The sequence below is a fragment of the Pleuronectes platessa genome, chromosome 12, assembly GCF_947347685.1.
Source record: "Pleuronectes platessa chromosome 12, fPlePla1.1, whole genome shotgun sequence".
Taxonomy (NCBI): domain Eukaryota; kingdom Metazoa; phylum Chordata; class Actinopteri; order Pleuronectiformes; family Pleuronectidae; genus Pleuronectes; species Pleuronectes platessa.
The window spans coordinates 3,092,601-3,108,327 of record NC_070637.1 but is presented as its reverse complement, the minus strand read 5'-3'; the positions used below and the strand labels follow the sequence as shown (position 1 = coordinate 3,108,327).

Below are 15,727 nucleotides of genomic sequence, written 5' to 3'. Positions count from 1 at the left end.
TCTGCTTTAGTTCTGTCTCAGCAGCTGCACCTTTCAGGTCCTTAATACAGCAGAAGGCCTGGATGTGGCTCCAGGGCTTCATTATGTTTAACAAGGCAGATAGATGTTGCCACTAAGCACGGTGTTTCATGAAGGCACCTGAGCCTTTCTATAGCATTTTGGGTGAAGCTTTCAAAAGAGAAAACAGTTGTGTTTTGCAAATTAAAACAAAATTAAACTTTTATTCACTTTCTTAATAGCAACATTATTTACCATTTAATTTATGTACTGTATATCAGTCCTCCTTGTCTCATCCTGACACCTTCTAAGCAGTGTTTGAGGTTTAAGACTTGGTATTAGTTCAACAGGGTGTCACCACACACACCATCTAGTCCCTTACATTTTCCTCCCTGTCTCTCCTTATCTCTTCCACTTGTATATTTTAGCTTGAATGTACTGTGTATCAGCTGAGTCAATAGGCAAACTAAAACACATTCCAGTAGTGGCAGATTCGGTTCTTTGAACATAGATTTATCCAAAGCAGAGGTTTTGACCTAACATTTTTGTTTTGTGTTTTACATACAGTGGTTTGTAGGCTATTAAAAAAAAAGGAGATAACAGTGCATTTGTAATGGACTATGGTCAGTGGCGGATTAATCCATATTTGGTGCTCTGGTGAGTACTTTAGTGACACTGTGTGTGGGACAGAGTTAATTTCCACTACACAGTGTGTGTCAACAGAACACATGTCAACCAGTGCAACTTTGTGACTCACTGATGAGGAAACACAGTGTAGTGTGTAGGATTGTGGACTCATGGCCTTTGTTTGCCGTGCGTAATGTAAAGACTATCACCGGACACAAACATCCCAATATCTGAGATTCAGCAATACATCTTCTTCATCATTTAATCTGTAGATAATTTTACCAATTGCTGGTTTGCTCTATATAACATAAGGCATCAGTAAATATGTCTGTCCTAAAGTACAAGGTGCTGTCATCAATTAACCAGTCTAGAACCCAAACACTGTAGATTCACATATAAATAAATGCCAAGAAAAGCACGATATCCTCATATTTTAGAACATGGAATGAAAAGTAATTTAATGATTCTTTCTCAAAGTAGTTCATCGAAGAAACATTTGTGCTTAAAATCTGAATGCAAAAATCTGATTAATATGAGTGTTTTCACAGTCGAACAACTTAAAAACCAATTTGGCTTTAGAATACTCTGAGCACTTTAATCTAGTAGAAGAACATCTCCATCTACAGTTAACTGCTTTCTGGTCACTTGTAAAGCCTCACCAACAGGGAGTGAATATCTATACGAAAGCATAAGTCTAAATTCAACAATTATGGCTTCAAAAAAACTGGAGAGATTTAGTTTTACCAGGAACAGATAACAGCGGACAAACACCTGCTGGTTCGAACAAATATTTGTTCCACTGGGCCATTTCTGTTGTATAATGATAAAGGAAACCACACAGCCGGTGTGGCTGGTTATACAGAATTGCATCAGAAAATTGGTTTCTGAGTAACCAGTGCACACAATATCTAGCTGATTATCCTTCCTGCCTTCGTAATTTTGTTAACTTTCAGTTTGGATCCATCAGAACATGTTCACACCTTTCAATCAAAATAAGTTGTTGTCACATTATATCTTTATAAACTGATAGAAAGTAGCCTTTAGTGCTCATTTCCAACTTCGATACCTTTTTATATGCAATCCTGTTTACATTGTAAATGTCCTGTTTACATTACATCATCGCTATTTTATATTTTTGCTGTCATATTTTTATCGTCCATATTTTGTATTTGCGTTTATGTAGCATGTTGACTACTATTACGATTAGTGATACTTCTTAATCTTAGTATACTCTGCTGCTGTAAATTTCCCTGTTGTTGGACTAATAAAATATAATCTTAACTCAACTCAATTTAACTAAACTAAACTTAATTTAAGGCAATTTAACTTAAATAAATTAACTTCTCAATCTTACTATTCTCTGTGCTGCTGTAAATGTCCCTGTTGTGGGACTAATAGATTATAATCTTAACTCAACTCAATTTAATTTGACCTAAGGTAAATTAATTTAAATTAATTTAACTAAACTAACTTCTTAATCTTAATAGGCTATCCTTGTGGGACTAATATAATATAATCTTAACTCAACTTAATGTATCTTGATTTAAATTGGATATGACTATTCTTAATCTTAATATACTCTGTGCTGCTGTCAATGACAAGTAGACATTTACATTTTTTTATTTTAACTCAATCTCATCTCAATCACACCCAGTGCGTCACCCACGAGTGAGTTCGCGGAAGCTTGACTTTACGCGTGTCTCGTGAAGGCAGCACAGCTCCAGGAACCTGTCCCTGGTGTGTGAGGTGTCTCATTGGTGTGTGGCCGCCGCCGGGCTCAGTGGGCTGCGATCAGCTCCTTCACTCTTCACTGTGGACTTCTACCGTCACTTTCAGTCTGATCGGATAAGTTCTCAGTATGGGAGACGTCACAGCCTCCAACATGAGCAGTCTGCGGACGTGTAAGGAAACATTTGGTGAGTCCCGTTCCCTTCATGTGTGTGTCTGTGAAGTAATGCAGTAGTATGAATGGTTTTATTGAGCTGTTCAGTAACACTGAATGTAACTCGTAAAGCCAAACACAGGTTTTACAATTTAAATGTTTTATTTAACCAACTGGGATTTAGTTAAATAGAGCATTTCACTGACATTTGTGAAACACTTCTGCTCCGTTAGATTGGAGGAAAACAAAAAGAGTTTCCTGTTAGATCCAGTGATGTTCAGTGTCCAGAAAGCCTTAAACTGTTTGTCCTTCATGTCCTGGAAATTAATAATAACAGTGAAATACATTGACCTTGTCTTTGGGCTCATTCACGTCTGCAGCAGTTTGCAGTAGCAAGTGTTTCTTTAGTATTCATAGTGTTAGACTTTCAACCACCTATAAACCAAACAACCTCTGAACGGTAAGCTGTAACTAATGGCCTTATTGATGGTTTTTGTGATGTAAGAACATTAAATTAGTAAGATGAAGGTATCTTGGGAAGAAAAGTTATGAGAAAGATATAGATACAAAGTAAGAGTCAGTGTAGAAGAGGAGAAAGAGAGACCAACATGTGTGTGTGTGTGTCGTCCGTCCCCCCGTCCCCCGTCCCCACAACTATGAACAGAATAGCTCAACAAAACATGGACAGATTTTCACCAGCTTGCTGGGAACATTACTTGAGAGCCTATCTTTCCCTTTTGGAGCGTTATGGAGCTGATTCGTCAAAGGTCAAGAGGACTTAAATAGATCAAAAAAACTATTAATAAGAATCTGGAAGGAATGATATCGTCATGGTATCACAGGGAAGTCAGAAAAGTATGTCATTTCGGCACTAATGCCTTTATCTTTTGCAACCAGTAAGATTAGGGGCAAGAAATACAACTTATTTAAGATGCTTTCAGACATGCATTGAACACCAGAGATCCTCAGCACTCAACAGGGGCTGCATGTTTGAACGCAAATGTCCAAGTGAGAGCCTGAGGACATTGTGTGGAGTTTTTCCAGAGAGTTCCAGGAGCTGATGTGAGAAAATAGCAGGAGATCCCCCACAGCATTCAAATTGAGCGAGTGGCTGTGTTGGTGACGTGTCTAGCATTAATCACATGCAAAAAGGAAAAGAAAATACTATAAAAAAAAACATATGATCACCACAACCGAATGAATATGTTTCCTCCTCTGCCTGCTGCACCACCTCCCACCTGAACGCTACTGAGGTTGCTGTGTTGTTGTGAATGCTTCTAAATGGAGAATCTCAGACTGCGCTGTACATGTGTAAAAGGAAACTTCTGCAGAAAGTCCAGAGCCTTTTCTCCGCAAACCCTCTGGAGGTCATGTCTGAGAACTGATGTCTTCATATGAAAAAAAATGACATCATTTTGACAATCTGACTGATTGTGGTGTATGTAGCAAATATGGCGCATGACACCTCTGTTGCCATTTCCTTTACATTTAGGTGAAACCAGCTTTGTGTTTCCTGCCCGAACCACTTTCACACACACAGTGTTTGACACAGGATAATGAACATGTGTTTAGTCACACTGTAGGTTAATGGCTGTTTGTCTGCAATCCTATGTGATCCAAGAATACAGTGTAGTTCCCTTTAGCATTACTAAACTGTAATTTATGGCAGATCTTGAGTAAGTCTGTAAGCTTAAGCAGGATGTGTGTAGGTTTCCTTCAGTTAGTGAATAACAAAGGTCACAGCAGTGTTCACATTGTTTGGTTCAAAATGCTTCAGCTGTAACTTGTAATTGTTTTTTTGGGAGAGCATGACAAGTTGAATTCAGCCAGACTGTGTCCTTATAGAACAGGGACTTGTACAGAGAGCAGAATAGTCTAGGATACCACTAACAACTGCTCATATATTGTAAACTAATGTGTTTGAACCAGAAATTGTGATTAGTTAGAATTATTAAATTAATCCTTCACTCACCAATCCTTCCCCAGCCAGCCCCCTTGAACTCTACACTCATGATTCTACCTTCACACTTCCAGCTGCAGTGGTGAAGTAGACTGAAATATGGTTGTGCCTGCAGGTTTCAAGTAAAATTTTTTAGAATGTAATGGAAGAGATGTGTTTGGTGTACACCTCATGTTTCTGCAGGCGCATCTGTTCACTCAAAGGACACTCAAATAAAAGTACTGGTTCTGAAAAATTGTTCGTTCATATTTCTGTCTCCATCCCAAATCAGTGGAAGGAAAGGGAATTTAATTTGTGGGACGTAAGACCTGATACTTGAACTTTGGGTATTTCCATGTAATGCTATTTAATATTTCCACCCCATTAAATGTGAGGGAAATATTGTACTCTCAACTATTTATGTATTTATTTGCCTGCTTTAGTTAGTATTTACTTTTAAGGCAAACATTTTACACAGTGGATAGTATACCATGTTTTTTTAAATACAACACACCGTTAAATATGCCCCAGTCATCAATCACTGTACTTTTACTTTAGTACTTTAATTATATTTCACTGCTAATACTTCACTTGTACTTAAGTCTGATTTCACATACAGTACAGTCGGGGTGAGCGGAGTAATGTGAGACATTTTTTACATTTGCTCCCCTCTAGGCGAGCCAAAATGATATATCAGTAAAATGTACACATTTCCCATTAATTCAGGATGTTTCCTAGCAATGGAAATGATCAGAATGTCTTCAGGACAAACGGCAGTTCAAATATGATTGTTTTAAAAAAAATGGTCTTGTGTCTCACTTTACCCGAGCTTAGGGGTAAAGTGAGACAGACCAGATAAATCAAGGGGGTGAAGTGATCCACTTACTTTTTCCACTTTAGAAATACCATAACAACACATGTTGTAATAGTTAAAATCCTGACAGCTAGATTGACAACCACACATTCCAAAACTAATATCGGACTAGTAACAGAATCATGGGGATTGGTCAATTAAGCACATTTATGATTATTATGATTCATGTGATCACTTGCACACCCTAGCTTACCTGCACATTGTTTCTCTGTCTATTTGGCAGGGACAGGGATATTGATTTTTCTCTGCGTATTCAAATGCCAGTTCACGGCACTTAACTTGAGCAAGGCCATGGAACTGGTCAGCTAGTTGTTTCTTAGAGTTTGGCAAGCTCCTCCTCCATCTCATCTGTGAATATTCTCTTTGCCTCAGCTACTGCACCCCAGGCTACTGATGTTACTTCCCCTTTCTCTATTTTCTTCATGAATCTTTTAAGGGTTGTCTTGTCAATATTTCTTTCCCTTCCAGCTTTTCTTAAGGACTTCTTTCCTTGCATGACCTCAGCGGCTGCACTCTCCATCTCTGCGAGGGGTGTTTGGCCCCAGCTTGTCTTCCTGGTGTAGTTTCTTGGCATGATGGCTTTTCTACAATGTTTATGACATTAAAAAATAAAACATATGTAATGTAATATTACACTACAATATGTTTAAGACTAAACTTAACTTGTGCTTCATGTCTCACTTTACCCCACAGAATTTGTCTCACTTTACCCCACAGCCAACATTTTAGAAAAAACAACATCTCTTAGCAATTCAGGCTAATCTTCAGCTAGCATCAATCACATGGTTTTATATGTTGGAAGTTCATCAACATGTATGATATAAGTTTTTCTACCCGAATCAATTTGTTTTGACACAACAGTTGATTAAGTTCAAAGCAAGAAAATGTACTTTTACCTGCAATAAACAAATGGGAGGGGCTTGAAAACATATAGTCACATGACCACAAATGTGTTCTGTTGCCTAGATACAGGGGGTGTCTCACATTACCCCATGTCTCACATTACCCCGCTCTCCACTACCAGAGACAGGTGGGTGGACAGTTACCTCTGCAGAGGATGTGAGGTGTGGGCTGGGACTTTCAGGGTCAAGTACAGGTCGAACAGGCACCATACATTTTTACGGACAAATAAATTGTCTTCATTTTGAACCACCCATATATTGTAAGGGTGTGATGTCACTCAAGGAGTAGAACGGTTTCACACATACACAGTACGCCCACACCATCAAACAAAACACACATGTAGACAAACGTACACACACACACACACACACACACACACACACACACACACACACACACACACACACACACACACACATACACACACACTGACCTGCATGCACCAGCGTGACCATATTCACAAATAGCAAAGGTTGCCAGGAGCACAGGTTTGGAAACCTCAACCTAGTTACTGCACCTGGCTCCTGTTTGTCAAGAAATACTTCCAGCATTTAGCTGTCTCAAACTACAAACAATTGCGTTACATTTGTGTTAAAGTAAAGGTTGAAAAAACCAACTACACTGTATTAATAAAGATGCTTTAGATGTGTTGTTGTTGAGCATATTTCCCATATTTTGTCAGTGCCAGGCTAGCTGTTACCCCCTGCTTCCAGTCTCAATGCGAGGCTCCCCAGATCAGGACTGCTGCTACCAACGTTGCCCACAGAGATACGATTGGTATCAAACTTCTTATCTAGCTCTTAGAAAGAAAGCGTGGGAGATCTTTAAGAACAAGTTCCACTGGCAGTCAGTACTTAAGACAATCGGAGATCTTACAATTCAATAAACTGTCAAAAAAATACACAATGGCTTTATGTGACTTTGATCAGGGAGAAACATATGATCTCATAAAGAGGCAGTTCGTAATACGACAGATGAATCCTGTGCAGCTCATGAATATGCATGCATGCTGTGAAAGACATTTGATACACGTGTAGTAGAGATATTGTTAAAGGTGTTAGTATGGGGCTGCTCTCAGTCTAGACTTCATTGTGGCCTGAGTCAGGTATTGACATGCCATTCTCCTCCATTCATGTGTAGAAACAAACCCATGACAAAGCAAACACGCTGCTAAACAGGCTGAGAAACTGTGCTTTATCTTTTCATGGGTGGTCAAAATGGAGAAAAGCTGGGTTCACCTGCATGGAATTATGGCCCTAAGCAGTGTATTATGATGTGGTTTATATTTCATCTCTTGAACTTTATCCAGAGCATGCAGTTACATGTCCCTGCATTCCCAGAGAGGGAGAAACAATGCTCAACTGATCTGGGGTTCGACTTACGCTTCATAATTGGGTGACTGGCTGTTAGTCCAAATACTTAATGCACCGTATTTGAAGGGGAATACCACCCAGGGTTGCATTGTGAACTTATGTACTGGTAGTTTTTCATGTTTGAGCAGATTATCTGTGATTAGAAACTTATGTATATTTTACAAAACTGTAGGTTTTTCAGGTAGATTTCTACCTTTCAGGCCAGCCTTTACTTTGCAGTCATTTCGATAGTATGACAGAGGTAACCCAAGCATGACTGCTTGCCTCGTCATTTTGCAAGCTTTAGTCTGCTGCTTGTCACTGCACAAAATAAACTGCTCAGACGATGCAAAATATTTTCTAAACATTACCTTGAGCTCTAGGATACTACAGTTAGCGTATTTTCAAAAATGTTTGGTGTTTAATACAACTGCAATAGTAATAAGTAATTAATCATAAAAATTTTCACCAGTAGTTATTTGTTGGAAGCTTCATTAATCCCCCCGCTCACTTGCTTTGAGTCCAGCAGCAGTGTGTGGAAACTTTTGAGCGTCTCACTTGGACATTTGGGTTCACACATGCACCTCCTCTGGAAAAAAGTCCAGAGGAGACGTTGGTCCTCGGGTAGCTTCAGTCTGCTCACTGACCGTATAGAAGCGAGGCTAGTTTCCCTTCTCCCATCCCTGTAGGCACGTGTTCGGTTGATTTTTACCCGACGTTAGGGATTGAGGGTAAAATATTTGTTGTATATAATATAAGTTGTAAATGATGCAGGGAGTGTGTGCCTTCACCGGACAGGTCCCAGGAACGGCTGGACCGAAGAACAAGTTCCCCATTATACATTTTTAGGGGGATTTTTTTTTAACGATTCCCTCATTTTTCACTAATTTTAGAGCCTTTTTATAGGGTCCCCCCATTATACCTTTTTTTTTCTTTTTATGAGATGTTGTTTAGGGGAAAAGAAAAGTACTTCAAATTGCCATGTATTGTTGTACATTAATATATTTTGATCAGAAGTATTTTTTATCGGGAATGTTATATTGGGTATTATGTACCCGACGTTAGTGAGGGTGTTACTAATTGTACGTTAGTGTTCTAGGGTTAAACGAAAGCTGTAGCAGGATTAAACAAACATTGGAAGTGTTGGCAAGTTTGCAGGATGTTCTGTGTGGCTTTTTTACACGAGAATTATTGATTCTCTGCTCAAACACTGAATAACTACTTATTTTCTTGAAAGAAAATAGGGGTCAAAGTGCAACATGTCAACATTTCCTAGTCGAGTTGTGTGGGCTTGTTTCCAGAAGCTGTGGTAAAGGGGAATTACCATTCATTTCTTCTCAAATGGATCATCACTGTCTGTGACCTCTTTTACAAAAAAAGTGTGTGTGTGTGTGTGTGTGTGTGTGTGTGTGTGTGTGTGTGTGTGTGTGTGTGTGTGTGTGTGTGTGTGTGTGTGTGTGTGTGTGTGTGTGTGTGTGTGTGTGTGTGTGTGTGTGTGTGTGTGTGTGTGTGTGTGTGTGTGTAATTGTTTGTGTTTGTTAATGTGTGTGTGTGTGTGTGTAATTGTTTGTGTTTGTTAATGTGTCTGTTTGTGTGTGTGTGCGTGCGTGCGTGGATGCGTGCGTGCAAGAAAGAGGCACAGTTCAGTGTCTCAGTCCCGACGGGTGTTGATGTAGGCGTCTCTGGAAACTCTGAAAAAAGATATGCATTATACAAATAATGATAACCTACACATTTTGACCTTCAACTATTTAGATGCTGAAGGTGGATTCAGGGGCACTTGAGTCGAACATGTGAGTCATCTCTAACCAGCTGATAGTTTGATAAGGATTTTGGGATTGTTTGATAATGTTAATGTTTGCCTGTTTGCCATGGTGCATCTGCATTTCTTGAGTAAAACAAAGGGTTTAAGGATTTTAGTTTCTCCTATAAAAAATATCAAGCTTCTGTTTTTGACTTGTCCAACAACGGTTTTCATCTGTGAACAAAAGTTGGGACTTCCAAGTTAAACTCGTTATAGAGGGTACCCCAAGAAAGGCTGGGACCGCTCTTTATTTAGTGCACTTTGGATACAATGGCTGTTCAGTGACGTAAACTGACGAAGGCCCAGTGTTTCCTCGCTCACGTATTTTCTATTTCTGAAAAGCTGGTTTTGTGCTGCTCTCCTCACTCATCCACGAACATGCTTGGTAAAGATCTAGCAGCATGTATCAGTGCTGAGGCCCTTACGTGGATACGAGAGTATTCTGAACAGTATTGTCATTGTCTCGGAAAAGCTTTTACTCTTTTGCTTTATTCAGGGACGATGTGCACATGGCACCTCACACGTTTTCAGTAATGCAACTTGAACACAAATAGGGTTGTAAACATTTTGAAAGTTAAATGATTGTGACATGTGATTATTAGTCAGTGTGTGACCTCCTACATTAACACTTAAAATACGTCATACTCACCAGTAGGTGCTCGCTGTCTGGAGGATGTGGCTTTTTCTGTTTGTCCCTTCAGTGAATTTCTTATAAGTGGGAAGTGGATGAAATGACTAGAAGTGACGGCATGCTGAGAGCACTAAAGCCTCTTCCTTTTGTCGTTAGCAGACAGAAGCAGCTCTGGACCTGTGGAGGACACGGACACCACCAGCTTTGTGGCAGAATTTGTGAGCACCTTTTATTTATTCTTCCCTCCAGTCGCATGTTGTCTTGTCTCATTGTCTTGACCTTTCTATCCTGTTCGCTGAGTGTTGATTTCTCATTGTTCGTCTTTAAAAAGAGTCTCAGCAGTAATCTGCTAAGAAATGTAGCATAACTGAACACACTGTGCTGTGATTCCTAGAGCCTGGGGGCTTATTGAGGGACAAGTTGTAGCAGGCTGCTCCCTGTCTGTGCACACAAGGGAGTCATTTTCCTCCACGATTACACACTCAGTCTCAGGAACAGACCGATTGTAAAGCTCCCACAAAGAAGGCTCAGAGAGAAGACAGGCTTTTCTTTCTCGAGTTTCTGCTTCTAGTTTTATTCATTTTACTTTCTAATGTTATCATGTCTGCCCTTGTCTCTCCCACAGTCATTGGAGGCCAATTATCCAGTTCAAGTGACAGATCCTCATGGTAATCCATATACAATTTTACAAAACACATGTGAACCTCCAACTCTTTCTATCCTTTTTCAAATATTACATAACATTATTAATAATGGTAGTAGTGGCCATCGTGGCTCAATAATCAATCAATCAATCAACCAATCAACCAACCAACCTACAGTAGCTTCAGTAGTTTTCCTTTTTGCAATAATCATTTGCCTGACTACTTACAGCGATAAATGTGTATCTGCAGTTTATTTTTAAATCAAAATACAATGACACAATAATATGTCTCCAGCAGATGCTGTGACACTGCACCTGAGCTCAATGCCCTCTGGATACCTGAGTCCCTCCCCAGACAGAATAAGACAGGTCAGTATTAACCTCTGTCCATGCACTACCCTTGTTTGAAACATTAGCCTGTTGTAGTCATCATCACTAAAGATTTACACATAAGCACCAAACAAAGATTAGTATTAGTTTCAGTTTCAAGTCTTCCACACTTTCTCACTTGCTTTTTCTATCATATGTATTAACTGCTGAACACCACAACTACCTGGTTGGTGTACGGGACAAATCAAATTTGAATTTGAATATGAGCACTAGTGTCACCTGCAGGATGTGAGAGCACCTTGTAGAACTTCCCCAGCCACACATCTGTGTCTAGACTGTTATATACCTCCAAACCAGTCTGACAGTCCCCTCTGTCACTGGAATCTGTACGTTATACCAAAATTATTGACAATACAAAAAACTGTCAAGATAAGATTAATAATGAAGATAATTGTTTCTATATCCCAATATTTCAAATTTGCCTTAGAAGGCCTATACTCCTACAGCATAAACCACTCTGTCTTTAGACCCTTGAATTGAAACAAATGGAAGACATTTAAGAAACCTTAAGCACAGCTGAGGAGGGTTCCCTTTTCCAAGACAGACGTGGAATGAATGTGCGTTCAGAAATATACAGGATGGACAATCAGGAAGGCAAAATTATTGCTAGTTTTTAAATATACTTGAAGAACATGATCTGAGAAGACCTAAAGGAAAGAACAAAGATCCAAAATGAAAACATCTGGAATAAAGCACTAACACCAAGGAGAGGGTGAGAGAGAAAATATGTCAGGCAATATGTATATTTTATAAATCGGCAATATTAAAGTGTTGGAAAGTGCCTACAGTGTATATGTTATTATTTCCACTGTCACAGCCCACAGCTTTAACTTCAACTTTTCAATTCGATTTAGATCTCCATGTTTAGTGATGTTGTTATAGTGCTGATTGATTCATAAAGCATCATCGCTGTAGTGTAGTTTTGTACTGGCCGGTTGTTCATATGTCATTCTGGCTCATTTAAGCTTCCCTGGTCTTAACACTGTGTTTGAAATGGAGGTGAACAATAGTCTCTGCAGGAACCTTTGAGTTTCTTGAATAAGTTCTTAGCAATAAAGGTTTGAGGTACTTCTGCTTAAGACGAGGGATTAAACATTGGAAAGAACCCAGAACATTGTAACGCAGACCTGGACAAAGGGACAGACCCCGCAATTGTCTCACTTTAACATAGCAACATGTTGCATAGGTGGTTTTTGACATTTGTACAGTTCTCCCAGAGAATCATGGGTCTTGATGTAACAAATGACTGGGTGACTGGCCTAATGATCATATTAAAAATAGTTTGGGTAGAATTCAGAAATTCAGTTGCATCCATGTGATCACATGATTAACTGTGCATATGGCAAGTTGTCAAGACACAAATCGTGTCTGCTCAACGCTGAAGATGCTTTAGCATTTTCGGGCCTCATCCTATTTTCACTCAGATTTTATTATGAAGCTTATGATCCATATTGTTTGCTTGCTCGCCACCGTTTTTTACCTGTATATACAAATTTTGTCACAAGCAGTCACACGTTTTGCTGAGTTAATATGGATAATGACTGGATGGGCCGTGCCATTTGTTTACATTGACAGAAGTTTGTCAGTTAGCAGGACTGACGGACTGAACTTACATTACATTTTGTCGCAGATATGAATAAATAGGGCATCCAGGAATTCTGATTCACTTTCTCTGTGGCAATTCCCAAAGAACTAATTCAATCTATGTTTGTAGTGGGGCTGCACTTGCATGTGCATGACAGATTCCAAGTAACAGGTAAAAAGACCAAAGAGTTAAATATGAGCCACATTGCACACAACTTGCTGATACGTAACAAATATTAAAATGCAGCAACGGCGCAAACGCCCCAAGTTAGAGATCTCTGTTATTCTGAAAAGTCTAAAACAAATTTGGTTCATTAGACATTAGTCTTAGACTAATAAGAATATGGCCGCTACAGTCTAGATAATTAATGGGAAACAGTTCTGTGACATGGTGAAATTGAGCATTAGCCTTGGCAGAGGAATGCGTGCTCAGATCCCCCTTACAGTAATGTCCTATCATTTGTTTACTAATTAGGATAATAAATAACTAATAATTAATGAATAAAAGTGGCATTGTCACATAAAATAAAAATTTTGGTGAGCACTTATCTCTAAAAAGCTACCTTTTGGCTTGTTATCTGATAACAAAGTGTTGTTCGGTATCTATTTTGAAATTGATTTACATTTCGAATCCATTTTTCCAGAAAATGTGCTGTAACATGATATATATAGTGTATCATTGTTTAAAATGACATGTAATTTGCTGATGTTGGGAATACTTGAGGCTGGTGACTGTACTATGGATGTAGCTAACGGGGTTAACTGTTTTTTCTGTTTTGCAGCCAGTTGAAGATGTTGAAGAATGCTCCTGCCCAACATCTACTTCTCCAGGTAAATCAATTCTTACACTGCATGAAGGGTGCATAGTTTCTGGATTGTTTGGGTGAAATATTTCCCAAAAATATTGGCCTTGTCAAGGCAACGCAAGATTTATTTTGAAGAAATGATTGTGTCACAACAACAGGAACATAGTGTTATTGATGTGACAGCTCCTGCAGCAGACAAAGACGGGATGGGGGAAGTTGTTACATCGACCATTAGTCCACAGGGACATGTAATGTGGCTTTAGATAGTCTAAACTCATATTTACCCCCTTTTAAATGTCTATTTTGTATACTGTCATTGGTGATTAAAAAATGTATTACGCTGACTCCCCCCTCTTTGTCTATCTGAGCTCAGACTACCCCAAAGAACTGCAGTTGATAGACAGCCACTGTGAAAAGTGCTGCTGCCAAGCACCTCCTCCCAAGATCAGTGACCTCATGAATGACAAAGACCTCCTGGACTTGCTGCGGCTCAAACTGGATCCAAACCACTGCACCGTCAAAAACTGGAAAAACTTTGCCAGTCGCTGGGGAATGAGCTACGATGAACTGACCCTACTGGAGTACCGGACCCAGGGCTCCTTGTCCCACAGCCCCACCCAGGAGTTCCTGCTGCGCTACAACCAGAAAACAGTCACTGAGCTCACTGAACTTTGCCGCATCTACCAGCGCAATGATGTACTGCGACTGCTGCAGAGCTGGATAGAAAAGGACTGGCCGTCAAGGTGGCAACAGAGGCCTTAACCAGTTTGACTCTGTTTATTTGTGTTGTCTGTGTTTTTTCTTCTGTCAGGGTTTAGGAATTTCTTCTTCAGCCGCTTTGATACATGTTACCCCATTTTTTGTCAATTTGGCTTGTGGTCGAAAGAAAATAGTGGAAACTTTGATCCTCAACTGGAAACTGAAACTCTCAGTAGAAAATATAGCACCTGACCTCAAGTCGCACGGCTTGCACAGCCTGTCTGTCCCACTGACATTTAACCACTTGTGAATAGTGTTGTCACAGTTTGTACTGATATCCATGGTGAATTGCAGCTGTCTAATTAGGCAGTAAAGCAGGTAGACCAAAAGATTGGTCAAAAAGTGTGTAAAACATATAAATTCCAGCCCTTACCTTAGATAGCAAAATATTTAAACAAACTCTGGGGATTTAATGTTATTTGGGAAATGAAAAAGGATTTTTGTTACAATTGTAAAATAATGAGGGGCAACAGGCTGCTGTACGTTTGTATCTCAGATTCAGACTCACTTTCAAAATCCTTGCAGCCCAATGAAATAATGTCTTGTAAAATCAGTTTCATCGTTTATTATTTATTTATATCATCATTGTATAGATTAAAATCCATACCAACTGCACCTGCAGATTTGAGCTGTTGCCTGTTCACATTGGGACTGGCCAAGAGCTGTTTTTATTAAACACCAAATCTTCTGATTTGCAGTGGACTTCACTTCAAGCAGCCCTTTTACTCTGCGTTGCTGAACCTACATTGCAGGTGCACTTAGAGACGGACGTCCGCAGAGTTTGTGTGTCCACTGCCCTGTGCTGATGGCCCTTGTATGGTTAACATCGGGCCTTAGTCGTTGTAATGTGCATCTGTGTGTATAACAAACAAAGCTCAAACCAATGGCAGAGTATTTATTTTTTATGGATTATTTTGTGATACACCCATACAACCTACAGCAGGATGTGCTTCAACCACCATGACTAATAACTGCTCTGGTTTTGTCTCATTTACTGTTGTGCTATTAACAGTAAATTAGACTAACCCTAACCCTAACCTTTACCCTAACCCTAACCCTAACCCAGTGGGATGCAGAACAAATGATAGGTCAGGAAGTGATATATTTCTTTTCATAGATCTCAGAATCTTGAAAATAATCTACAAAAATATGATTTTTGTTTTATTTGATAAAACAAAAACTACAGTTCGAACTTTTATTGCTCTTTTTAGTTTGAAGAAATGAAATGTCTGTATTGTACTTGTTCTTTCACTCTGAAATAAATGTCAGAAGTCTATGAATGCCTTTATCATCTTAAAAAACTAATTAAGCTGCAACATTAAACTTAAGGGAACATTTCTGTGAACAACTTTTTATATACACAGACATCTTTTTCAGATGGAATCTGATAAAACTTTAATCTTTTTTTGATCAGCTTCACTTAATAATTCTTGGGAAGGTCTTGGAGAAACTTCAAATCTAGAATTAAAGTGACAACAGTGAGTGTTCATTTAGTAAACATGTTGTGCCCAAGGCATGAAAACAATTATAGGCAGA

The 15,727-nt window shown here is 39.2% G+C and overlaps 1 protein-coding gene across 4 annotated transcripts; it reads left to right on the top strand.

Moving 5' to 3' along the window:
• The first annotated feature begins 2,324 nt into the window (after positions 1 to 2,324).
• On the top strand, positions 2,325 to 15,467 carry edaradd (EDAR-associated death domain). Of its 4 annotated transcripts, none has more exons than XM_053436317.1 (6): positions 2,325 to 2,540; positions 10,166 to 10,227; positions 10,635 to 10,677; positions 10,948 to 11,021; positions 13,409 to 13,457; positions 13,806 to 15,467. In XM_053436317.1, exons 1-6 carry the CDS (start codon positions 2,483 to 2,485, stop codon positions 14,192 to 14,194), a joined length of 675 nt encoding a protein of 224 aa, XP_053292292.1. In that variant the 5' UTR covers positions 2,325 to 2,482; the 3' UTR covers positions 14,195 to 15,467. The 4 variants fall into 4 exon arrangements, with proteins under 4 accessions (XP_053292292.1, XP_053292294.1, XP_053292293.1 ...); XM_053436319.1 differs by having other exon boundaries at positions 2,329 to 2,540; positions 10,169 to 10,227; XM_053436318.1 differs by having other exon boundaries at positions 2,331 to 2,540; positions 10,951 to 11,021.
• Positions 15,468 to 15,727: the final 260 nt, after the last annotated feature.

Coding starts and splice junctions, on each gene's coding strand:
- edaradd (XM_053436317.1), top strand. CDS start 2,483: ATGGGAGACGTCACAGCCTCCAACATGAGCAGTCTGCGGACGTGTAAG. Junction 2,541..10,165: donor GACGTGTAAGGAAACATTTG/GTGAGTCCCGTT, acceptor TTTTGTCGTTAG/CAGACAGAAGCAGCTCTGGA. Junction 10,678..10,947: donor TCAAGTGACAGATCCTCATG/GTAATCCATATA, acceptor ATATGTCTCCAG/CAGATGCTGTGACACTGCAC.